At 35.8% G+C, this 26,434-nt stretch overlaps 2 protein-coding genes across 3 annotated transcripts in view; one reads left to right on the forward strand and one right to left on the reverse strand.

Moving 5' to 3' along the window:
* The window catches only part of LOC139984390 (receptor-type tyrosine-protein phosphatase F-like), a 49,533-nt gene extending 46,123 nt beyond the window's left edge, over nucleotides 1–3,410 (forward strand). Inside the window, exon 31 of the mRNA XM_071998298.1 lies at nucleotides 298–3,410. Coding sequence (XP_071854399.1) covers nucleotides 298–369 — 72 coding nt within the window. The 3' untranslated portion in view covers nucleotides 370–3,410. The remainder of the gene's footprint in view (nucleotides 1–297) is intronic.
* Nucleotides 1,727–25,592, reverse strand: LOC139984507 (receptor-type tyrosine-protein phosphatase alpha-like). Of its 2 annotated transcripts, XM_071998425.1 has the most exons (13): nucleotides 25,502–25,592; nucleotides 24,983–25,172; nucleotides 22,137–22,447; nucleotides 19,442–19,590; nucleotides 18,663–18,798; nucleotides 18,201–18,329; nucleotides 17,771–17,861; nucleotides 16,866–16,942; nucleotides 16,047–16,181; nucleotides 13,422–13,550; nucleotides 12,588–12,724; nucleotides 7,998–8,133; nucleotides 1,727–4,038 (listed from the first exon to the last, which is right to left on the reverse strand). In XM_071998425.1, exons 3-11 carry the CDS (start codon nucleotides 22,191–22,193, stop codon nucleotides 12,680–12,682), a joined length of 948 nt encoding a protein of 315 aa, XP_071854526.1. In that variant the 5' UTR covers nucleotides 22,194–22,447; nucleotides 24,983–25,172; nucleotides 25,502–25,592; the 3' UTR covers nucleotides 1,727–4,038; nucleotides 7,998–8,133; nucleotides 12,588–12,679. The 2 variants fall into 2 exon arrangements, with proteins under 2 accessions (XP_071854526.1, XP_071854531.1); XM_071998430.1 differs by lacking the exons at nucleotides 24,983–25,172; nucleotides 25,502–25,592 and adding an exon at nucleotides 22,914–22,987.
* Nucleotides 25,593–26,434: the final 842 nt, after the last annotated feature.

Consider the following 26,434-nt stretch of genomic DNA (forward strand, 5'->3'; position numbering starts at 1 on the left):
CATACAAGTTAATTTAATGTCAATTTCTTTACCATGTTCTTTTTGCTGATCAAATTGTGACCCCACTGTTCATCTGACTAAATATATATATATATATATATATATATATATATATATATATATATATATATATATATATAGATATCTATATATATACCAGCATTGTTTGGAATATTCAATATTGTATAGGTGTTGATATTTTCAGCTTTTGCTAGTCTCCACCCTTATCCCCCACCCTATACATCAGTCAGCCATGTTTCTCCATGAGTAGTTTACATTGTTTCTTTCGTTCATCAGGAGGACTATATCTTGTGTCATCAGTTGCTAAAAATGGCTAATCCAGCAGAACCTGAATATGCCAATATCTAAAGAAGGATGCAGAAAGTTACACTCTTGGATTTACCTATATTGTACCCAGAATATAATGGAGGCATAGTATTAACGGATTTTCGTTTGTCATGATTCGGGACTTCTTGACAGCTACGTTTCTCAGAATTTTTTTCTACTTTCCAGAGAAAAGTTTTATACTTCAGCTTACAGATTATATTGCAGGTTACTTGAAATTAGAAGGAGTAATAATTAAAAAAGAAACTGTTTTGTTAATCAAAATTCTATTTTAATATGTTTCCACATTGCAATGTGTTCTTGTGCATTATTTTATATCAAAAATATTTTTGAAGCAGTTGCAAGTCATTTCCAGAATGAAGAAGTACTTTGTTTACATGTCACATCATAATACTTAAGGTATTCCAGGCTTGCCAATACCTGTGTGGTGTGACCTGTAGGTAATGGCCACTTTGCATTGTGAAATATAAATTTCTTTCATTACGATTAACAAAGATGCATACAAATTATGATTTTGACATAATTATATTTTTACAGTGTTACAATAACCTTGCATACATATCAAACAGTGTCAATTTTAATTGCAAGTGTATAAAAAAATTTTGCATTTCTAATAGTGTTGTGGAACCTTTAAGGACTTTAGATTGAAGGTTGATAAAACATGATGATTAGGTTTATACTATCTTTCATTCTTCTGCTTCTATATTACATTAAATTGCTTATTGTATATATATTTTTTTTATAACTTGCTTTTGTTTCATATCTTCTAGCTTTTGTTTTCAATTGGAGGCAGAATATATATTTTATTTCATCATATCATTCAAGAAATTACTGTAAATAAATCAAGATATTTTTAGATTATCTTCATACCCTTTGCCTATCATGTTAAGATATACAGATACTCTAACCTGATTTCAAAACATTTCAAGAAATAATTTAGCCAGTATCACATCACAAAATGGTCAGAGTTTTACTACAAGTCCTGAAGCCAGAGCAGTTCTGAACACAGGGACCCATGATACTTTATAAAGAAATATTCTAAATCTTCCAACCTATCACATTAATTTGAACACCAAGTTTTATTCCTGCAGTTAAAAATGTTTCTTCATTTTTTTTCTTTCGTATACTACTTTCCAGTTTTGCTTTTATGCTTCATCATTCTTACTGTTGTCTTCCAATTGAAAAAAAAAAAAAAATATTCTAAGGTTATCATTGAAATAGAAAAGGACAATATTAGAAACAACCCAAACTTTATGTTAGCTGAAATGTATTAGAGAAATGAAAGAGATGATATCCTTGTACCCTGGCATAGGAATGTTTGCTTTATGTTAGCATTGTATCATTTAAATACAGTTTCGATGGATGTCATATAAAAGTCTGGTTATATTTTTATTTTTACATGTCTCAGAGTGATATAATGCTTAGTACCTTTTAAAACAATAATAACAGTTTGACACATCAGATTTGTGTTCACACAGACACAGGTTCCAGCAGAAGCATGGCAGACACCAGTTCAGTTTAGGTACCTACCATACTGTAAGCAATCGATATCTCCAGTCACATATGATTGCAAGTTTGGTTTAATTATCTACCATACCATAAACAATCAATATCTTCTGTCACATATGATTTAAATGCTAAGAAATGCTTTAAACTTTAAATACTTGCAAACAGTATTGGTATGTACTGTCAAATGTCATGCTTCCTGAATGGACTTAACGGTTATGTTCATTAGAAATATTTACAATTTCCCAGTTTGTAATATATATACAACTTCTTTTCTGAGTATGGATAAGCAGGTAATTGCAGTATAATGTTTCAAGAAAGACTATACCTATATATATATATATATATATATATATATATATATATATATATATATATATATATATATATGAAAGAGCGGATGTTGACATGCTTGGTGTATATGATGAAATGTAGAAAATGAGACTTCAACAAGCACAGTAAGAAAGTATACAAAGTTGTATGTTCCAATATTTCGCCGGTTAAGGCTTTATCAAGGAATGAGGTGCAACTACTATATATATATATATATATATATATATATATATATATGTATATATATATATATATTTATATATACATATATATTATGAGACAAAAGCAGAGAAATAAGATATGACTAACAATTGACATATAAGGAGTATAACAAATCATCAAGAATTTTTTTTGTGATTTAAACATATAAGCAGAACTGAGAACCTGTTTTACTTACATAAGTGCCTTTTTAACAACGTATACAGTAAATATATTAATGACATTGCAAGACTCACAAGAGACGGGGGAGGGTCTTAGACCATGATCAACAAGTGACAACAATAGCTCAAATAACTTAGGGCATAAATCAATTTGTGAAAATATTGTAGGACTCCCCATTTCCTAACGTTTCAATCGTCGTAGACATTTTCTTAAATACCTAAAGTGAGTTTTAATTAACTCAAATGTCAAATCTGTAACTGAACGTGTACGAAAAGAAATTAATTGGATCTTTTGTATTAATTCTCACATCACCGGCCTCAAAAAAGACTTGGGACCCCTAAACAACTCCCAGTTCCACAAAAATATGTGATCCGTTCTTTCTTCAGTCCTTAATCTGCTTCCTGTATAGGCTAGATTTATTTGGTATTAATTCCATCAGTGCCCTCATACTTATCTAGCATCATACTTTCATTATGTTACATTTTGTACTTTTCATTTCGCTGTCAATTATTGCGGAAAAAGGTCCAAGGGGAACCAAATATTACAAATGTATATATTATAGCAGTACTACTTATTTGTCAATTATGAGTCATATCTTATTCCTATGCTTATGTCTAATAATATTTTCTTTTGGAGTAAACAAGGATTTTCTTTTTATGAATTAAAGATAAAATATATAGTAAAAATTAGCATATATGGCAAAAATACATATGTATATAATAATCTAGAAGTAAACAATCTATTTCAGGAGAAAAATGTTTTCATTTACATTTCAGGATCAAATATGTTTGTTTAAAAATTCATTTTGAAATAAAAAATGCAACTCAAAAAGGTGCTTTACTTTATCAAGGTTTTAATCTATTCTTGGACAGTTGTTGAAACAGAAGCCAAGCTCTTTTTTGTAAAGAACAATATGAAAGAACTGTTTTTAACTGAATTAACAGCTACTGTTAGTACCAGAGTAAGAAACATGATTTATTCATGCACTAACTGATATTCGAATACCATATGGAATGCTGACAAACATCAAACACTAGGTACTACCACACTGTAAAAGTCATAAAACACCATATTACATTGCAAATCCATTGAGACATTACACTATAACACTCATTAATTTCAAAAGTTGAAGCTACTTGTTTCCAATATATTTTCATGTAATCAAAAGTTACTATTCTTTAAATGTATTTATCATGAGTTTAAATTTACAATAACTAGTAGAAAGTTTACCTTTAGTATTTAATGTTACAATTCCATTCTGGGTATCAGAAAAGCAAGCTTAAACCAAGAGCCTTTCCCGATGTTCTTTGATTGATAGTTAACCTAACTGGTTACTATATAGACCGATGTATTCCCAGCTTTGCATGTATCTTTTACTACTTGGTAAAGGTATGTCAGCTCTGCTTAGATGTTGCCATATGTTGACTCTGGTGAATCCACCTTCAATAGGAGATGACAGAGATCGTAATCATCCTGAGAATAATAAATGAAAACATAACCTCTGAGAGAGAATCACCAAAGTTACTGCACACATGTATCATACAACCTATGAAAAACACACCTACCCACAACGGTCATACGATCAATATTTTCAACACCAAAACCATTTAAGTGGTTCTGGTTACTTAAAAAATCACGTTCTGTCGTTTTCATCGATTGAATACTGACTTATATTTCCCGTGACGAATCCCAACGAAAGAATGGTAAATTGTCAATTTTAGCTCTCACTGTCTCATGTTATACCTCACAAGGGCATGCAAGAGATATTAAGCAAGATTGCAAAAGAGCATATGCAAACAAATTGTTATGCCTACTACGACCAAGTTGGTAAAGTCATTAAACGGGTGGGTGGTGTGGCTACCATCCATCCAGGCCGACTCCTTCCTCTTTAGGATCCACTTCCGTTACATGGCTAGTGTCAGCGAGAAGCTACTCGGCGAACACGGTGAGGGTTGGTTCATATAACCAAGGCATAAGTGAAAAGGACAGGAGACCTTAGTAATAATATACGATCTTTTTAAGGAATTTATATACAGCTCACCTCACTGAGTTTGAGAATCATCTCTCTTGTATGTATGTATGTATTTTTTTTTTATTTGAGTAGGTTGCTCTCCATGCACTCCTGTCTTCAGACCGGCACCAATATTAGGGATAACGTTCACGTTGGTGTGTGTGTGGGTGCATGTGAAGAGATAACTATGGCTTCACACTTTCCAAAGAGATGTTCCATAGTGGGGCTGGGTGGGTTAGCATATATGAGGTAAGTGCGTGGTTACCAAAATCACAAACCAGGTAAGTAGTTTCGGGGAACTAACACACAATTACCTCATATAAATATGCATTCATACTAGCAATGTTGGGGAGGTCCTTCCCGAAACACTACTGCTCTACCAAAGGAGCCCTCTGCTGAAACTGTTTGGCAAGTAACATGACACAAAGGATGAGGGAGTTTTCCATGACGCAGCCTTTATGACTTCTTCCATTGAGATGTAAGACCTGGCGTTGGCCCCAACGTCAGAAGCTGTGGCCAGTTTTTTGTCTGTTGAGTAGGGCTTGATTAGATTGACAATCCAACTCAACAGAGTCAGTTTGAGGTTGTGGTAAAGGAATATGTTGGTAGGATGAATGGCCTCTGTGGCGTACTGACTGGTTTAATTTTCTATAGGTACCACTTTAGTGCCCTGACTGGACAACAAAGTTTGCCTTCTGTCATGGACGATATAGAGGCTAGTGTTGGGAGGAAGATTTCCTCTGGGGTAAATGAAGATGACTGGTTTGCCAGGAACTCTGGCTCAGGTGGTAGGTGTAATCCACCCGGTTCAAACCCAATAAATCCCGGTTTAGTCGCCAAGACATATAGACAGCTTCTTTGCTTTGCTGACGCCGATGTAACAATGAAAGATGTCTAAAACGTGAAAAATTCCCATGGTGTTAAGAACTGGTTCAATAAATGGTTTGCAAGTTTTTGAAGTATGTGGTTAATGGACCATGAAACAGTCAGTTTCTTGGATGGTGGACGACAACTGAACATGCCCTTCAAGACGGGCCAATATTTTGTTAATGGCCACAGTTGTAGTGTCTCAGTCCTTGTGAACTGCCGCTATGGCCAATCTCTGCATTTCTTTATTATGCTAATTTGTTTTCCTTCATGAAAGAGTTGTGTGAAGAAGCCAGCAAATTCTATTGTAGAAGCTTCCATGTGATGGTGAGAGTTAGCGGCAATAGCCCAGCGTAATAGTTAGTTAGTGGCTGCCCACGAGAAGTACTACTTCAATCTCGAGTGGTATATGCTAGTTGTAGTGACCCAGCGGGCATCTGCTGCCAAAGCAGTAATTTCCGGTGGAATTTTATCTTCTTCCATGTATCTCTTGAAATTTTCCACACTGAGATGTAGACTGTGAAAGCCTCTGTAGTGAAGTCGGCATCTCACCTGGACTTGTATGGGTCCTTCTCGGGATGTTTGAGTGAAAGATCTATGAGTAGACTCTACAGTAGTGGGAAGCAAGTGTGCTTGTGCAACATGGAGCTATCAGTATCATGTCCCTGTATTTTCGTGTAGCCTCACTGAGACCTTGTGTAGAAAGCACCACGGAAGGAACGCGCGAGTCAACAGTTCTGTCCAAGGAAATGAGAGTGTATGTGTTGCCCATGGTTCCAGATGAAGTGTTTAGAGCAGAACAACAGGAGCTTCTCGTTGTCTGAGGTTGCGAATAGATCCAGAGATGGTCACCTGAATTGCCTCTGAATTGCCTGCTTGATGAAAAGTGTGGATGTCTATGTTGTGTTTGTCACATAGTAGAAGGAGGATCCATGTTCTCTGACCTAATAAGGGAGACTTCTCTCCACCTTGGTATTTGATATAAGCCACTGTCGCTGTGGTATCTGATCAAAGAGACTGTGTGGTTCTATGTAACAGTCTGCCCGAGGCAACGTGTCGCTTGGTCAACCAGGTGAGGAACGTTCACCGGATCCTTTGGATTGTACCACTGAAGGTATATCTGTAGTGACTGCATCTGAGGGTTTGCACCTTGATAGGATTCCTTTGTGGTCCGCCATCAGGCCAATTAGTTTGAGCCATGATCTCGCCTTTGAATGTTGTTCGGATAGAAAGTCCTTCGTAAGAAGTCACAGGGCGTCTACCTTTCTTCTGTTGGGAGGACCCAGTCCTTTTTTAGATCTAATAATGCTCCTAGCTACGTGAGGCCTTTGGGTTGGTGTTAGAGATGACTTACTTTCATTTATTAACCAGCCTATGACCATTGAGGAAAAAGAAGTCAAGTCTGTGTCTCTCTATGAGTCAGTCCTCTTCCGATCTTGAGACGAATTTTATTGTCTTATTGTTTTACGTGAGTCAATTTCCATGTGCTGTATTTTAATGTTATATCCATCTTATTCTGTACAACGAGCATTTAATTACCCGTGGCGGGTTTAATAAAGTGAATCTTATCTTATCTTATCTCTTACGATAAACAAGTCGTCGGGGTCAATCCTGGGGAGGGATCTCAAAACTGAGTTGCTAAGGACAATCCCAGCCAGGGACCTGTAACTCCGAAGGGGCCTTAAAGACATGTAAGGGTCTTCGCGGGGACATGAATAAACCTTGGGGAATTGAAATAAATAGCAACACTAATATAGTGTTGGTGATAACTCAGAATTCTAAACCCAGATTTTGTTCTTCTATTTTCTAATTATGTACGAAGTCTGAACTAGAAATTGGTATATTTTCCTCCCAAAGCTTTAAGAAAACATCAATCATGCATCTAATCCTTATAGTAACACTTGAATCTGATCCATTAAACATCAAGGAGGGTTTAACGAATCGACCATCAGTGTACAATGAATCAATGTCAATTGAATCAAATGCAAACAAGCCAATATATAAGTATGGGAAATAGCGCTAGTAATTTAACATATCCTAACATGCAATATGTATGGAGATAAAATATAAAGGCCCGAAATGACGTAAACAATGTTGGCTATGAAAGTCATTAAAAAAACACTTATGCAAGAATGGTACTTAGCTAAAACTGCACAAAAACGATGTAGGATTATGTTAGCCACATAGAAGGTAAGAATAAAAATTCCCCCGTGTCAAAGACTTATGTTATCAATACAATCAAAATTGGACAAATTTTCACGACTTTCCATACCAATGGCCAAGAGAGGATGGAGGTTTTACGGCCTGGATGGCTGGTAGCCACACCCACTGATTAACGACTTGACCAATATTAGCATGGTATAAGAGGATAACGCATATGCAGATGAGGTAAGTAAGTCCATGTTAAATTTAAAGTACAGATATATAGTTCAGAAATTCTATTAAAACCACTTTACTGTGTCATATAACAATTTCATGTCCTTAAGACTTTGCCCTCATTGACTATGATATATGAAGAGCCTATATACAGATACAATAGCACTGTATAAAATACCTGTGTTGGAATAAAATGTTGGTTACTTCCTCTCAGTTGCTTGACTGTACTGAACACATCTACTCTATTCTCTAGTTTCAATCGTTCCATCTCTGATTTGGTTACAAGGAATATGCCAGTTCTTCCAACACCATCACTACAGAAAAGAGAAAAAAAACAAATTTACTTCTTTACATGAGTTTTATGATATTAAATTGCGATTTATTTTGGCAACTAATTTAAGTGTACTTATCATATGTAATAGATTAGCGAGTGCTTAATGATCTCCCCCTGCCTATAGCAAATGCCGCCTGGGTTCCCTGTTTTTTGCCGACAACATGAGAGTTTGATTATCTACTTGAGTGCCAGAGTTGGTAATGCTATCAATGGTGAATGCTCCTCTGCAATAATTCATGATTAAACACACAGTGTAATATTTCAGTGGTTAAGCCAAATTTGGCTTTACACTGGAATGTGGGACCCGTTCACAATTGAGAATGCACCCATACTTTAAGTCTGCAAGGGCGATTACTTCCTTAGTGTGAACGTTCGCGTACCCGCACTTCAAGTCCTTATGCATTCTTAAGAATAATCCTCCTTTCATGGTTTCTTCAATCCCTTTTTATTTCTAAATAAGTTAATGTGAATGGTCGCAAACTTATAGGGACCCGAGGTTTTAGTTATAATATCCGCTATATCCAGTTGCTTTTTGGCGGGTATTTTTGAACGTGCAGTAGACATACGATTTTTGAAGAGGCCATAATCGGTAGCTTTACGTTTATTTCGATGATTTTGGAATCAGTTGCTACGGCAGTTACTAAAAGGCTAACTCCATTACGTATTGCTTAGCCTATAATGGGGTTACTTTAGCGTACCGAAGACTTTACAATTGGTCTTTATGCCTTCGATGTTGAATTTGCCTCAAATACGATTATCAGCAGTAAAAACCTGGGTTAACGTCTACTGGTATGTAGTGGTACAGATTAGTTTGAAATTTGAATATATACAGTATACTGTTTATGTGCAATGATTGAACGTTATGGCGAAGTTGTGTAAGGAGTAGTACGTACCACATTAGTACAACATATTTGGCAACGGCAAACCACAGAGAAATGTAAACAGCTGGTATGAATTTTTCAGGTCTGCACAGTAAATTAATCTCGCAAGCGGACTTAATACGAAACTCACCCATTCTTAAATGTGAACACGTCATTTTCCTAATTGATATTCCTTCTCGCGTACTTAATATCAACAATAGCCCTAAGTCTTGCTTTTTTTTAATGTGAACAAGGCTGTAGGGCTGGCTATTAAAGCACTTGTGTTTATAATCATTGGCGGGGGGGGGGGGTCAGTTGATGCTATCAAGTAACAAATTATTAATGCTCAAGTGACTTTAAGGAGGACGTTTTTTCTAAGTCAGACTTGACCATCATGTTGCAATTGAAACAAAATTCAAAAGTAGTAGAAGACCAAAGAGAAACAATACTAATAGACGGCTAGATATATGTAGGAGTGGAAATTTGAGTACCGTAAAATGCCTTGAACAATTTTGCTATAAAACAAGCAAAATATCAAACTTCTTTTCTCAACTGCAAATTTTGTGTAACAAATTATTTATACCATTCATATTCCTACCAATGATTTCATCAGTACTGAAATCAGCAAGTGATGTGTAGAGAACAGCAAATCTGCAAGAGATTTCCTTCAGGCTCACGAAAATGAATTCCGCCCACAATCTTTCACCTATAGCATGTGCAAGCACTTAAGACAGCCTAACGGTTGAGCACCCTATATTTACTACATTGTTTCTCCATGGCTCTCGCAAGGAAGTCAATTTCAAACCCAATATTGGGTTAGCACTCAAGTTAATTTATTAGGATGAAATTCAACACGAGACAATTAGATTGACGGAGATTTAATTTAAGAGGTTTCTTTCTGCAGTTTCCTGTATTTCATATTTCAAAATCATCATTGACCTAGTCCTGTTGATTCTATAACAGCTGTGCTGTAGTAATATAGATTCTGCCAAATATAATAAAACCCTGTGGAACAAGGAAACTGCCAACATTGGCTATGCTGTGCATCCTAGTATTATATGGAGAACAAGGAAGTATAGACACAGAAGCGTATAAACTTGATACGCCCAAAACAAGTTTGGAAATGACAAATCCACATGCATACAGGAAATGAGGAAGGTAACTGTATCAGTTCTCCATGGAAGCTCATCCGGTAAAACAAACATACCTTACTATATCATATATCTTTGGCATTCAACATGGTCACCACGAGGTAGTAAATTCTGCACACATGTTGCCATATTGTTATCGGGTAGGCTTATCCGATAGGTAAAATCAATGCAGGTTGGGAGCAAACTCTGCGATAACTGTTTGGTATTTGTAATATAAATAGCAAAGTTATTAATCATGGCAAGTAGTACATAATACTTCTAAATAAAGGCTGTCCACAATAAAAGTTCTGGCACTTGCTGAAGCCAAATGCTGCCACACATGAAAACTTTGCCTGCTACATGCCATTTATAAAATAGTATGACAAAACGTTGTCATTTCGTGCCACATGTCTATTCAAGAAATGTGTGAGGATGCCTCTTCCAATCACAATTCAAAGTCATAGTGTCAATTAGGGATTGTAAAGAACAAGATCTCTTAACAAATTACTTCCTCAGTGTTTCTCACAAGGAAGCCTTATGAGCACAACTACAATCATAAAAATATGATTCTACAATAAATTTCTAGACATTATAATTACTTCTTTCCGCTGGCAGACATGATATTTGACCATTCCTTGCAATCCATTATTTTTTCCAATGTTGGATTGTAGTTTTGCCTAGCATTGACTAATTCCTAGCAACACAATATGATCAACTGTATTAAGATGATCTCTGTTGCTAGGCAGCAGGGTTCAGTGTTACCTTTCAAGATCACTGTCAAAGCAAAACATATGATATGTCGAAAGTCTGTGTATTTTTGAATGAAATTATAAATCAAATACTGTACTGGCCTTTAGTACTTGCAAATTTTCGTCCAATATCATTGAACTTCATCTGGCAACTGCAGAGGTGTAGATCCGATATTGATGGATTGTTCACATGAGTCGACGGGAAATAACAGCTATTGATTCCATGCATGAGAAAGTTGAAAACGCAACTCCCCTCTTTTATTGGGGGAGGTTTCTCCACGCGTTCCCAAATGGCTTCCCTAACTCCTCGTTCAAACCACCTCTCTTCACGATCTAGAATGACAACGTCTTTGGGATCAATTTGGTGCCCAGTTGTTTGGGCGTGTGTGTACACCGCTGAATCCGGTTGATTATCGCTTGAACTTGGGCGGCGATGCTGGTCAACACGGGCTTTTATAGACTGTTTCGTTTCACCAACATATGATTCAGGACAGTCTTGTTGTGCACACTTAATCCCATAAACTAGATTAGATTGTTCGTCTCTGGGGGTCTTGTCCTTAACGTGGACAAGTTTGCTGCGTAGTTTGTTGGTCGGCTTGAATGCGGTGTTTATGCCAAAGAGCTTGTACACGTTCTTTACTCTCTCAGAGACACCCAAACAATAGGGGATGATTATCAACGTTTTGGTTGTTGATTCAGAATCAGGGTTGGCGTTGTTAGAGCACTGGTTTGTATCTGGCTTTTGTTTTTTAGCCTATTCAAATGCCCAGTTTGGATAACCGCACCTCTTTAGCGCTCCTTCAATGTGATCTTTCTCCGATGGAATGTCACTTTGATCACTGATGATTGTATCGGCACGGTAGTGGAGGGTGCGGATGACGCCAAGTTTATGGATGAGCAGGTGGTGCGACCCAAATTGCAGGTAGTGATCTGTGTGGGTCGGCTTGCGATACACCACCGTGTTAAGTTTGCGTTTAGGATTTATCTGAACAAGGCAATCCAGGAAAGCGAGGTTGTTGTTATGACACTCTTCTTGCGTGAATTTGATGTTGGTGTTAATACTGTTGATGTGCGTGAAAAAGTTATCTTGTTCGTCCTTACTGGTGATAACAAAGGTGTCATCGACGAAACGAAGCCACAACTTCGGGGGCACACGTGGATAAGTGTTTAGAGCATGCTGTTCAAACCATTCCATAACAAGATTGGCAATAATTGGAGAAATGGGATTCCACATGGAACAGCCATATAATTGTCTGTAAAACAGCTCATTGTTGGAAAAATAAGTGGTTTCCGGACAGTATTTGATTTATAATTTCATTCACTATACTACAACTGGATGAATCATAACATACATCAACATCTGTGTATTTTTCTTATAATCCTCTAATGATGTAGAAAGAATATATTACTTTACCTAGGCTGCCATGTTTGGCTTCTAAACTGTTTCAATCCTTCATTCATGACAATAGTTGAGAGCAATATTTCCCCAAATTTTAGGATTGTGGAAGTTTTATTAAAAAACATGCGAAAGGCAGCCTTAAGCAATTGATCCCTAAACTAGCATGGGCATATGAAATTCCAAATCTGTAAAACTTTACTCAGAGCAATGTTATTCGTTGTAAATTTCCAGTCTTTTTACATATCTAGAATACTATGTGTCACTATATAATCCCTCTAATATTATGTAATACTAACATGCAGTGACCAACTGGAAGTCCTTTTGCTGCAATGCCATCTAGTAATGTATCCATTTCATGAATGAGTCTTGTGATATCAAAAAGGTTCTCCTAATCCCAAGACTTCAAGTGCATGCGATGGACTTTCATGACTCTCTGAAACAGAAAGAACATGGGAACCACAACTGAGTGAAGAAGATTTCCAAATGCATAACTGATTCTCATAGTTTCCTAGAATTAATAAGAGAAATGTTCTTCACGGAAGGAGGGCAACAGAGGGGTTGTGGGTGTGGGTGTTATTACATAGGTTCTATGGATTGGTTTTGCTAGCTATTTAGTTCATTAACCGTACATCAGAGGTGAAACTCTCCTGTTGCATTTTCTTCAAACTCTCCTAAAAATTAAATTACCTGAAACAAGATGTGGGTTTCAGTTTCTGACAACCTAAATAAACACTGAATACACTTGATTATATAAATGGTACCCTCACTATCCTGGCTGCATAGCAACAACCTGTTGTTAGTTATAAGGGATGCAAACTTGTCTGCAGACGATTGACTTATTAACCAGTATATATTTCCCAAAACTAACTTTTCTCAGTCGAAGACTGTTTATGACTCAGACGTTGAGGGTTTAAGTGAAAGACACATCTTATCCATTCAAGTAGACTTTCTTATTCAATATTTACGATATATTATGCTTTTCGTAACTTATTTCAGAAAGCAGTTTCATAGCATTGTTCTTCACCTTAAATGGGGAATATGGATTTATCAAAGATCTAACAGATAACTTTACAATTTGGATGATTTAAGTGAACAACTATGCGCCACAGGGAATGAATACGTTCAGTTACCTTTTCATAAATGTGAGATATCTTGAACATTCTATGAACATAGAACCCTTTATTCTCTTGAAATGTCAGCTCCAAAGTCATGTGACCAACTTCAAATGGACACGAGTCCGTCCAATACTTGCAGCAACTCTGTAAATGGAAACATCAAAGTAAGATACCATATGATGAATTAAAAACATAAAATAATTCACCACATTATGCTACAATTATTTGATTTAAACTTATTCGATTAGGTCAGCATAGATGTGCTTAATTACTGAGGAAAAAAAGCAAACACATGTACAGCTAGAACAGGATATGAAACCAGTGACCTCATCACATCAAAAGGTAACTACAGTTTTATCAATAGTTCTAAGCATTAAGGTAACTATATAGAGATTTATCAATAGTTCTAAGCATTAAGGTAACTACACTTATTTGTTAATATTTCAATGTAGGTAACTACAATGAGTTGTAAAGATTTCTATGCCTTAAGGTAACCATAGCGGTTTGTCAATATTTTTGAACCTTATAGTAACTATTTATGACATTTAGGTACCAATTAGACTCCATTCTTTACTAAAATCTTTACTGAAATCAACTGGAAGAATACAAACTAAGGAGACCTGTATGACAAATGAAATCAACAAGTAAAGTGTTTGGTATCAAATTAAAGAGAGGGGCAAACGATCATACAAACATGAGGCAATGAATAATGAAAACAAGGATCTTTACATCTATCAATACATGCAAAGGAGGTAAAAAGTAAAGATTTATCATAATAGTGTTCAATGAATACCAATCAGAAACTAAAATTTGCAAAAGAATTAGAAGTATAATTAAAATAAATCCAAAAAAAGGAATACTTCTTGGAAAATAATATAAATCTAACATTAACTGAAATATTTGTTCTACATGCCAGCAGAACATTGCAATGATATAAATCAAACATGCAATAGAAAAATGGCTAGTATCCTCTGTCAATATGATGAAACTATGTATTTAAGCCCATGATTGAAACAATAATGTGACTAAAATAGCTGTAATCCTACGCATCTTCACCTAATGAGAAACTAACTACATCTGAGCCACTCTGGAGATAGATGTTACTATGTATTAAAGCCCATGATTGACAATATTTGATTAAATGGCTGTTATCCTACACATCTTTACCTAATGTAAAACTACCTACATCTGAGCCATTCTGGAGATAGATGAAACTAGGTATTTAATGCCATGATGAACAGAATAATGTGACTAAAATGGCTTTTATTCTACACATCTTCACCTTATGAGAAACTAACTACATCTGAGCCAATTTTGAGATATATGTAACTATGTATTTAAGCCAATGATTGAAAAAATAATGTGACTAAAATGGCTGTTATCCTACATGTCTTTACTTAATGAGAATCTAACTACATCTGAGCCACTCTGGATATATATGGTACTATGTATTAAAGCCAATGATTGACAAATGGGATTAAATGGCTGTTATCCTACACATTTTTACCTAATGCAAAACTAACTACATCTGAGCCAATCTGAAGGAAGATGTAACTATGTATTTAAGCCCATGATTGACAAAATAATGTGACTAAAATGGCTATTATCCTACATGTCTTTACATAATGTGTAAATAACTACATCTGAGCCATTCTGAAGATAGATGTAGCATTTAAACATTAAGAATAACATACGTATCATGAAAGAGGAAATTCATCATGCACATGAGACCTTATTAGTTTTCAGTTTTGTTTTTAATTTGAGGAAAAAGTAATTGAACAAAGCTGGGTGTGTGAACAATTGCTACTGGCTTTTAATGCAATTAATATGGTAAATGATCCATTTTCTATAACCACCTTTTATTCATTAGACCTATATTGATTTTGTTTGATAAGGTAAGTTGTATGGAATTAGTTCCATTATCATAGCGCATGATCTGTACTTTTTTCCAATGAAAGTGAAGCTTATTAAGGGTACATTAGTAGCTGTGAAAAGGAAGTAGGCTAATTGTTTCACATTTCACGGGCAGAACAAACAACAAGACTCCATTTGATGAACATCTACCATGAAACAACTAGTACGCACCATCACACACTATATACTGTGGTCTACATCCTGGGGTAATGAAGGGGTCACCCTGGTGAGAGGAATAGAATACGATCGATCAAAAACCATCTGCTATGGTCTACATCATGTGGTAATGAAGGTATTCCCCTGGGGAGAATAATTAGATCACTATCCATCACACACCATCACACATCATCTACTGTGGTCTACTTCCTTGGGTTATGAAGGTATTCCCCTGAAGAGAAAATTATATTACCATCCATAACACACACTATACGATGGTCTACTTCCTGGGGGTAATGAAGGGGTTAACCCGGTGAGAAGAATAGAATACCATCCATCACAAACCATCTGCTATGTTCTACATCCTGTGGTAATGAAGGGGTGCTCCTGGGGAAAAGAATTATATTACCATCCTTAACTCTAACATTTTGTAATTACCAAGGCTTTTCTAACATGAAATGCTTATATGCGACATTAACCAAATGATCCAAATGATTAATCTACAAAGCTAATATAAACAAGAATAGCTTCTCATATTTTAGGATACTGAGTGAAGTTAATTTTTTTTACCTCATCCTTTGGATTCAGTGGGTTAAGCATTACAATAAGAGGGCACTTCCATCCATAGATCAGAGACCAGAAATCTTCGACAGTGGCTGGTAATGGAGACTGAGTTGCAATGAAGGCTTCCTTTTTGGTCAAGGACTGTATGAAATATGACAAATATATGTAGTAAGTTAATGCCACTTTTGAACAATAAAACATAATACAAGCTCGATAGAAGCTGTGGAATCAGAGTTTAAAGAGGTCAGGTGAAATCATTGAAGTACTATTGCAGCCACCAAATGTTGTGATTAGTAGCTGAGGACTGTTTACAGAATAATTACAGCAATTCTTGACAAATATTGCCCCTGCTATTAAATGAATAAAGCATAGAGAGATTCCTCAAATAAATCACACCGATCGCTGAAACATTCGTTGCATCCAACAAACAATTATCTCTCACTTTTACTAGTGATTGATATTTACAATTTTTATATAAACAGCTAGCATTTTGTTAAGTTAAATTTCTTAACTATGTGGGTAACCATTTTGACACTGATGAAGCCGGAAATTCATCAATGCTAATTGTTGATATATTAGTTATTATTACAACATTTGAAATAACTTATATAAAAGAACATTTTAGCATCTCTACACACTTTAATTTTTCCATTTGTACCAGTAGAATATCTTATTGTGAGTTATAAAAATATAAAAAGAATCAAGATGATGAAGTTATTGAATTGAAAGGCTTCAAGGATTTAAAACAATTCTGGAATGTTTTTCATCTAAGTCAAAGCATCTATATCAGAAAGCGATGAACAAGCAGTTGCAAGGAATTCTTACCGATGTGAAACAGGCGTTAATGAAGTTATTTGGCTGAGAATTGCTCTGGCTTTCAATGAAAGGACGCTTTGATTCAACTGCAAAAAAAAATGAAATGTAGCAATATGAGTTATCATTCATCAATAACATACGTTAAAGGATAACAAATGCAGAACTATTAACAACTTAATTTCTGTTTCAACAACAAACGGAATATTTTGCTGTGAGAGATACTTTACTGAGATAATGACAATGATACCATCTAAAGTACTTGACAACAGTGGTAGTGCCCTAAAGTCATCAACTTATAGCTCACATTGGTCGACCACTGGAGTCTTGGGTCACCTGTGATCCTTGCATGCTATTGTGACTGAGTTAATGATAAAAATCACCTAACTACTATATCTGCAGATCAAAGGTTGACCTTAGAAGTCCTTAGCTATACAGATAGACATAACTGACAGAATAAGGGCTTAAGCAAGTATTTCTTGCGGCCAAAATTTGTTAATATTACTGCTATAACATGAAAACCCTTAAGTGACACGTATTCGCGAATGTAAAGTCAAAGCAGCTAGTAAAAGATTGCTCTACAAATCACATATCAGTGTACAAAGCATGTGGTTTGATTACTATGTAGCACAACCCAAAGAGGTTCAGTCTTCTATAGGCACATATAATGAACATTTTACTGACTGGTGTTACTATGGTGTTACATATAATGCGATAAACCTTAGTTCTACTTTCATGAGTATTTAAGCTGTCCATCGTAACATATTTCTAAAGTTTAATATTTCTATTGGGATGTTTGTTGTACTAAAGCTACATCTGAAGCCTGCACCAGTGCCTTAATTGCTAGTGTCTTGTGGATGGAATCTTGCATATCTGTTAGCTCTGGCAGCTCATTCTTCCCATTGTTTTACACTTACCTGGTAACAATGATGGGAATCTGGACTTGTCTGCCTCTTCTGGAAGAACTTCATTAGCTTTCTTCAACCTTTTATCAAATTTCGCTAAAAGCTGGGATGAAAAAAATGTTAATGCTATAATTTTTCTGGAAACTGGAAAATGAAAATACAGCAAATTATGGTGAACCAGGTTATCAATCTTCCCCTTGCTACAACCAATTAAATTTCCAGACCTCTGACATCTCTTAATGTCTGTCACTATATTGTATAAGTTTTAAATGTTAGAGAAAAAATATGCACTGCATGCTGGTTAAAATAAAACATCATGGATAAAATGAAGAATTAAGAACAATGCAGTTAATGATGAATAAAATGAGAATACAGTGTCTGATCTTTGTTCAAAGTATTATATTTGACTGTTCATGTGCTGAGTGGTGATTTTTGTACTCACAGAATATTCCCTGACAAGTTTCTCCCGGTTGTCATGGATACTAAATGATGCAATATCTTTTGCTGATATCACAGTATCTCCACTCAGATAAAATTCCAAGAGACATTCATGTAGAAATCTGAATTGAGCCTGTCAATAAAGCAATATGCCAACACTATATGATACTAAAATATCGCATATATATATATATATATATAAAGATCAAGGCAATAGGTAAAAATTGTATTGTTTATTCACTGAAAGCAACGTATAAATATAAAGTTAAATACATTGCGTATTGTTTGACAATGTGCAAGCTGAGTGGAATCATTAAAGGTGTTCAATTGTTAAGTGGAACTCCATCAGCAAGGGATAGGTCTACTATCTATATATAATTATACAACAAAGGATCAAAGGTAAGGTGAGCCAAGTGTGTGCATGTATGGCAAACTGGGATGTAGAGTTGGTTTATAATGTACTCACTGCAGTTTGTACCATCATAATTCGACTCTGTCTCATCTGTTCAACGTAACCAAAGGCATCGATTCTCAATCTGGTCTGGATAACATCCATCAGGCTGTACAGTCCTATGAACGTACCTGTCCTTCCAACACCAGCACTATACCAAACAGAAACACCATGAAAATAAAAATTAATATAATAAGAGGTAGAAGTAAGTGTGCTAAATTCTGGATTCCTGATTGCTGCCAGTGGAGTTGCCACTTTGTATACCCAACCCCAAGAGATCTTGTTTTGTTTCAATATTACATAAGACACCACTCCAGGACCAGCAAACCCTCCTACACATTTACTTTTTTCCAGTCGCCACAGTTGCAAATCAAGATCAACCTTGTAATATCGTTGTAATATACATTACCTGCAGAATACCTGGTCTTTTACAGTACACTTGTCATGTTTACAACTGTTGTGTAATATGATGTACCATCAGGCCATCTGTGACGAGGCTATTCATACAACTCTATTAGTTCTTTAAGATGTGCTAATCCCAATTGCAATAACTGCCGTATTGCACTTGTGAGGGGCCCAGGACAGGTTATTTGGGGCACTTTTAAACGATCAGAGACATGTTCTGACAGTGGGCAATTTTCCCTTTCATGGCAAGTGTCAAAATTGTACTTCTTACTAGACCAATGCATAGGTCATTGCAACAATTGGCGATTTTGTACACTGTACACATGTTCCATTGTACCCATTGTACACAATTGGCGATAAAAGAAATACAGAATTAAGCAAACGAATACCTGCAGTGTACCAGAAGGGGACCGTCATATGTTACTTGATACAGTTTAACCTTGTTTGCCAGTCCGATCAAAGGTGTAGCCTGATGTGGGACATCCATGTCTGGCCATGTTTCGAAGTGCCAATTGTTCCCCTGTCTGGTTACACCTGCCTACCAATACATAAGGTTTTAAATAGAATTGAGGTTCTGCTTTCCTACAGGTAAAAGAAGCTTCCTAGTTAGTTATAATGTTACACTCTCAATCGGCCTTCAGTAAAGAAACTGAAAAAGAGAGTACCTCTATTTCTTTTGTATTAAAACTTGGATTGCAAACATGGTATGTAATTTATTCTCAAAGTGATCACTGTTAGTTCTTTCACGAAAACAAAGCAGAGTTATAGTTAAGCTCTACATGCAGAGAGCATGTTGTTTAATGTGCTACATACAGTTCATAGTAGGCTTTTATAGCAGGAGGAGGTATTAATCTACTAATCACAAAAAACTGGTGTAACTATGTAACTGGTTATCATACACACCCACCCACATATATATATATATATATATATATATATATTTATATATATTGAGTTGTCTGATGATCGCTCAACGCTTGAAACTCTGAGTTACAACTACTAGAGTTCCACTAGTCTCAACTAGTCCAACATATATATATATATATATATATATATATATATATATATATATATATATATATATATATATCAGTCGCGTATCCAGGATCTAACCCGGGGGGGGGGGGCGCGAATTACCATCTAAGCGGAGCGCCACCATCGGTTGGCGCGGAGCGTTCCCGAAAATTTCTGGTTTTGATACCCCCCAGATCATCGGAAATGGCACTTCTCGGGCTTGAAAATGACCAACCAGATGTACACTTTTGCCTGAGAACCAAGTATTTCCCAAAAGTTTTTTTTTTCCATCCATAACCTTTTTGAAGATTGTAACCAGTCACACTTCATGTTCGACCTCATTGCATGTCCTATGGATCATTGCTTTTGTAGGTGATTCTACGTCACGGCCCACAATATCCGAAAGCCCCACTTTTGAAGGTTTTAAGCCCATTATTTCTTGAGAATTTGAAAATTCACATTTCTCGTGAATAAAAATCACTTCAAAACATACCCATAATGTTGCACAAAATTAAATCTATGGACAACCAATATAGAAAAACCCTCTTCAACCCCTAATAGACAGGTCGAAATTGCACCAGTAGAAGAAAGTAGAAGAAAGGGCTGCAACCCCCCCCCCCCCGCAACCGATTTTTTTCCCATTTTTGGGGGGCACCTACTGAAAGAAAAATACATAGCAATGAATAGCTTAAAAATTACCTCCTTGGGATTTAAAATAAAGTTCTAAGCTTGGCCGACATTACTACTGTAAAAGAGAGTTTTGACATAAATGGATGCTGTAAATGAATGCTTTTTCTCCATCTACATAAGACATTTGGTTGTTTACATTAGCATCCGGCGGTATACTGTGCAACTTTCACGGACCGTGCGGAACACGATGCCATGCAATGTAATGACCGATGCTTGCTTATATGATATTGGCATCGAGATGTTGAACGCGCGCTTAGCGCGCGAAAAATTTCGGTTTTTTTTCGAGCAAGTCGTTACAGCCCCAAATCCAATTGGGCTCCTACGCCTTTGACTACACACATAGACAGTTTTTTGAGGCTGTTCATCGTGGAACATGCATTTCAATGATTGAAATGCATGTTCCACGATGAACATCATGATATGATGTTGTATCTGCTCTTTGCTTTACAAATTCGAACAGGCGTGTAGCGAGTATTTGCCAAGGAAGGGGCGAAGCCTGTAGGCAAACTATCTAAGCGAAGCGCCACCATGGGTTGGCGCGAAGCGTACAATAAAAATTTTGGCCGAAAATGCCTCCCAGATTGCTGGAAATGACACTTCCCAGGCCTTGTAAGTTGCATCTAAGCATTGTCTAATTTGAAATTACTAGCGATGTCATAAAGAAAATTTGCTCGGGGGGGGGGGGCGGTCGTCCCCTTCCCGAAATGCGTCATGTTCTTCGACGACTCGGTCGAGTTCAAGACCAGCCACAGTTGGTTCCATATAGAACAATTGTACTACAATTTGTACAGTTGTTTAAGGCGTCCATACACACACAGGCGTTATGATAGACCATAAATAGTATTTATATAGATACATTCGTGAGAGAGGAAAAGTGGAAACGTCAAACATGGAGTTGTCGGTGTAATGGGTAGAGTGAGGCGCACACCCCCTCCGTAATCCTTGATCTGTCACTGGCTACCCTGTGTATATAATAGGGATCAGCGCTTGAACTATGACTGTTCCTCTTTCTCTTCCCGAGGTCTTGGCTCTCTTCTACTCCCTCCTTTTCTTTTTCTCTTTTTTTTTCTTTTTGTTTTCCCTTCCTTTCTCTCCTCCTTTTCTTTTTTCCCCCTCCTTTTCCCTTTTTTCTTCTTTTTTTTCTCTCCCCTTTTCCTTACCCGGGGTATATATATATATATATATATATATATATATATATATATATATATATATATATATATAATATATATATGTGTGTGTGTATATATATATATATATATATATATATATATATATATACATATATATATACTCGATACCTCTTAAGCCGTTAGGGTTCATTAATCATGAAAGGTGTCTGCAGCTATTTATATTTGGGTCAAAAACAAATGTTCTTACTGCCTTTATTGCAGGCTGGTGAGTCTGTATGTTCACGTGGATATCCTTCTCCTCCATAGCCTTCTCTTACAACTGCAATACTAAAATTGTAGAGTGTACATTCGATCAAGTTCTCAAATTGATAAAAATGGGTTTCCATAGATGCGTTGTGTTTCACATTTTCACCACGTTGCCATTGACTAGATGACGTGTTCTTGTGGTAAGGAACATAGGCTATGATTGGAGGAATGCCTTGGTCTCTGTCAATAGTCCACGTATCCCACTGAATAGTTAATGTTTCACAGTCACGGTTCCATGTACTAAGAGAATCACTGAGAATAAGAATAGGAAAGAAAACGAAAAATGAAGAAAATAAGACTATGGGCATGAACTTGACAATCTATCATTTTTTTTTTGATAGACATGAGAGTTTCTTGCGATCTGATAAAAACAAAATATTTTTACTTTGATTAACCATTGAACCAACATTTGTGAGGCTGAAATGTGCTTATGGACAATCTTTTCCGTAATATAAATAAAAACATACGCCCCCTCGTCGAGAAATTGTTATTAACACGAGGGCAAAATATTTGAGACGACTTCAAAAATGTGCATGTAAATACATGGATATGCCTATTTTCAAATTAACATCACTAGTCAATGTTCAATGTGTTTGTTTATTATCCAAAATACTCATAATAAGAACTTAAGTAACTGAAACAATTCGCTTTAAATGAGATGTATCTGTCCAACGACTTCATAAATACATGTGATACTATAATTGTTTTAACACTATACCGTCCAAGTCACATTTATAAGCTCCTGTTGGGCCCCAGCTATAGACGTTTCGGCATTAGTTGGTGTGATGCCCGGATCTGTGATCATGACATTATTTTCTTAACAAGATAAGTAATGGATTTGAATCCTTAAACGGACCAATATGTGGAATGAAATATTGACATATTCTACCATGTTGCTTGTATTACACAAGTACACGTGTAAGTCTATATACACAGCTGATAAGTATTATATACGCAAATGGTATGAAGACTTGTGTCTAATTCACCTTTAAAGCAATAAAAGAAATATCCTATGAGTATAAAGTTGATGAGAAAATGTCTAATGGTCATAAAACCACAAGCCCCTAATATAGGTGTAGTATTTGAAATTGTCTTTTAAGTCACGTAAGTTTTATCGTGATTAACATAGATCAAACCAATAATCCTCTCTACAACCAATGTAGTGACCATGGATTGAATAAAAGCTAGAATCATAGAAAGGGTGGGACTTCAATCAATGTGTTTGTCTAGTATTTGTATCTTGTTGTATCTGTTTTTCTATTTGTTAATATTATATTTTAAGATCGAAAACTCTGTAACAGTGTCATTGTTATTCTTTTGACGTCCTCTTCACATGCTTCCACCATTGATGACAATTACCGTATTTATTTTAATAACTTGTTCTACATTGAACTTCTATATTTCTTTACCGCGGCAGTATGTTTTAGTCCTAATTAAGACTGGACCCGGTGTTACATCTCCATTAGGCCCTTCTCTCACAGCTGTAACTCTGAAGTCATATTCTGTGTCTGGTTCAAATGGTGTCATCATCACAGAATACATTTCTTGGTCGTCGCTCGCATTAACTGTTATAAAGGTACTCGGCCAGTCTTCGCTCTCCGACTCCTTGGTAAATAATCTATATTCAACCACCGGAGGAGTCCCAATGACGCCATCCCATGGCGGCCAATTAACTGTTAGTGAATCTGAGCTGACATGAATGACTGTTGGAGCGGCTTGGTACTCTGGAAGTCCTAGACAAGTTATTATGTAAAATATGAACGATACTACAAATTGAGTTAACAATATATATATATATATATATATATATTTATATATATCGTGCTACTAAAAGTCCACGACTAAAGAAATTTCACGTTTCGATAAGAATTAATTACTATCAATTGTTATGCATAGGTATGTGTGCTAAGAAGTTTCTGTTTGCAATCCATTTTCTGTAGAAAGTGAAGAATGTTAAAAATTGTACAAACATTGGTTAACAGATAAACGGTTCCTCAAATTAACCAATTATAACTGTTATAAGACGTTCATGAATTGATTGAATGATACTGGTAGCAACAATAAACCGACAATTTGAATGTATTATTATATTTGTTGATAATGAGTTTTATTCAAATATTTGGACCGTACAATAAAGCTTGATCAAATTATATCAGGACAACATAAATATAAGCATTTGCTAAACTTTAGCGATGATGTAAGCTATTTATCAAGGTGGTTCAAATTCAATGCAACAAGTGAATGCTTAAATAATAGAAAACATATAGATAAGCCAAATGAATGTAACATACATATCTACACCTTAGCATATAATCTGTCATCCTGCGTTGTTGAAACATCATATTTTTGGCTATTACACGGAGATAATTATCTCTAAGAAAAACGTTACTTTTCTATTGTTGTGACCTGGTGGTACAGGTATTGTTACGTTAATAATCTCAATACTTTCAAATTTGATCCATGTAAAAATACAAAGTTTGTATCAAGGGTGATGCAATGTGTACAATACAAACACCAAACTAGTCCTTTAATTCGCACGTTCTCATTCTTTATCATACGGATGCTCGCAGCATAAATTTGATCAGCGCGTAAGAGTCATTATAACGTAGTCACGTTGAAGAATGAAAAGCGTTATCCTATCTGTTTTATAAAAATCCTAATATATAAATTATGGCATATGATGTAAAGCTCGGTTATTCAATATAACACATAAAAATTAGAAAGTTATAAGATTAACAAATATACTTGGAACATAGTAGTAAATTTCATCACTGCTAGAACTTTCACCTCCACTTGTTGCCAGCGTCATTTGGATGCTGTGATTCCCTTCTGACTTGAGATCAGTGAGCGTCAATGAGGTATTTGAAGGATCTTTTATGGTAAACTTGCCTTCGTGTAGTGTTTCCAAGTTAATTGATGCATAGAATATAGTTAACACAGTCACACCAGAACTACATGATATGTCATCAGTGGGAACCTAGGAAAACAGAACGGATTAAAATACAATTACAAGTGTAAAACATTAAGTGGTCTTATGCTTTTGGACAATCAAATCCAGCGAGATAAGCTGCCACCCTGTTTACCAAAGCATAATATGAAATAGGGCAGCCAACTTTTCTGCATAATTTCCCCTTGAAAGAACGTTCATTAATGGCTTCGTATCAACTATAAGGTTTAATAAATACAGGAATGTTACCGAATAATATAATAATCGACAAAACTGTAGCCATTTCCAATAGTGTTGGCATTCAGTTAAATTGAAGAACTTGACAATATCTCGGAGAATGAAAATATAAAAATTCAAACCTTCCAAGATATTTTCACATTTTCCTGATCTTCTCCATCGACTTCTGCAATAACATTCATTGGGCTAGCCTCAGGAACTTGTGTAAAAATGAAATTATGAAAATTAAATTCTAGTTATAAAAGGCAACGTCAATTGAAGATGGATGTAATTAAATGCTTAAGGTGAAGTTCTCCATGGTGTATGATAACTAACGTATGGGGTTAATGGTAAGCCAGTTTTGCTTTAAACAAGAATAAACGTGTCTCGCGGTAAGATGCACATTGAATCTGGTTTCTTTGCTTGATAAAGTTCGGGTAATATGTGGATGAAGAGATTGAGTTTTACTAGTTGTTATCATCTCGTTCAAGATGTGTTATTTAATGTACAAAACACAGCCACAAAAATCTCTAATTCATAGCTTGACCTGTATATACAATAGCTAATTAATGATGAAACTTATTTGCAATAAAACTATTGCAAATAGATGAACCACACTTGGACAAACCCTAAAAATTATGTTTCTGGAGACCAAAGTGTCACCTTATAAAAGGTAGAAGTAGGAATGTGCTCGAGAAAAACGGCCCTTTTTAGGGCCAACAAATTTTTCCAGAAAGAGCTACTTTCCTCTCCTTCAACATGCAAAATGTACTTTCTCTCTCTCAACCTCTCTCATCGTCATCTAAAAGACGCAAATATGTCCGATCAGTGAAAGCTAATAAAAGCTCCGAAAAATTCCGCACCACCAACAGGGAGCTACAAATATACGTAGTCACTCAAAAGCCCAAAATCTTCGAAAAGAAGCAGAAACACTAAAAAAGTTCGTAAAGAACCTATCAGACAGAAGCATGTCCAATATAGAGTTTATTGCGCTGGGAAAAGGTCTGAAGTTCATAGCAACTCCAGTAAAACCTAAACGAAGTGATCTTCTCAAGTCTTTAAAAGACCTAAAATGA

The sequence above is a fragment of the Apostichopus japonicus genome, chromosome 2, assembly GCF_037975245.1.
Source record: "Apostichopus japonicus isolate 1M-3 chromosome 2, ASM3797524v1, whole genome shotgun sequence".
Taxonomy (NCBI): Eukaryota; Metazoa; Echinodermata; class Holothuroidea; order Aspidochirotida; family Stichopodidae; genus Apostichopus; species Apostichopus japonicus.

Excerpts from the sequence above, each read along its gene's own strand:
- LOC139984507 (XM_071998425.1), bottom strand. The coding sequence starts at position 22,193 with ATGGAGGAGAAGGATATCCACGTGAACATACAGACTCACCAGCCTGCA. Across the intron at positions 19,591-22,136 it reads ACCAGCCTGCAATAAAGGCA|GCAGGTGTAACCAGACAGGG; the intron begins GTAAGAACATTT and ends ATGTATTGGTAG. Across the intron at positions 16,943-17,770 it reads ATTCCCATCATTGTTACCAG|TTGAATCAAAGCGTCCTTTC; the intron begins GTAAGTGTAAAA and ends TTTTTTTTGCAG.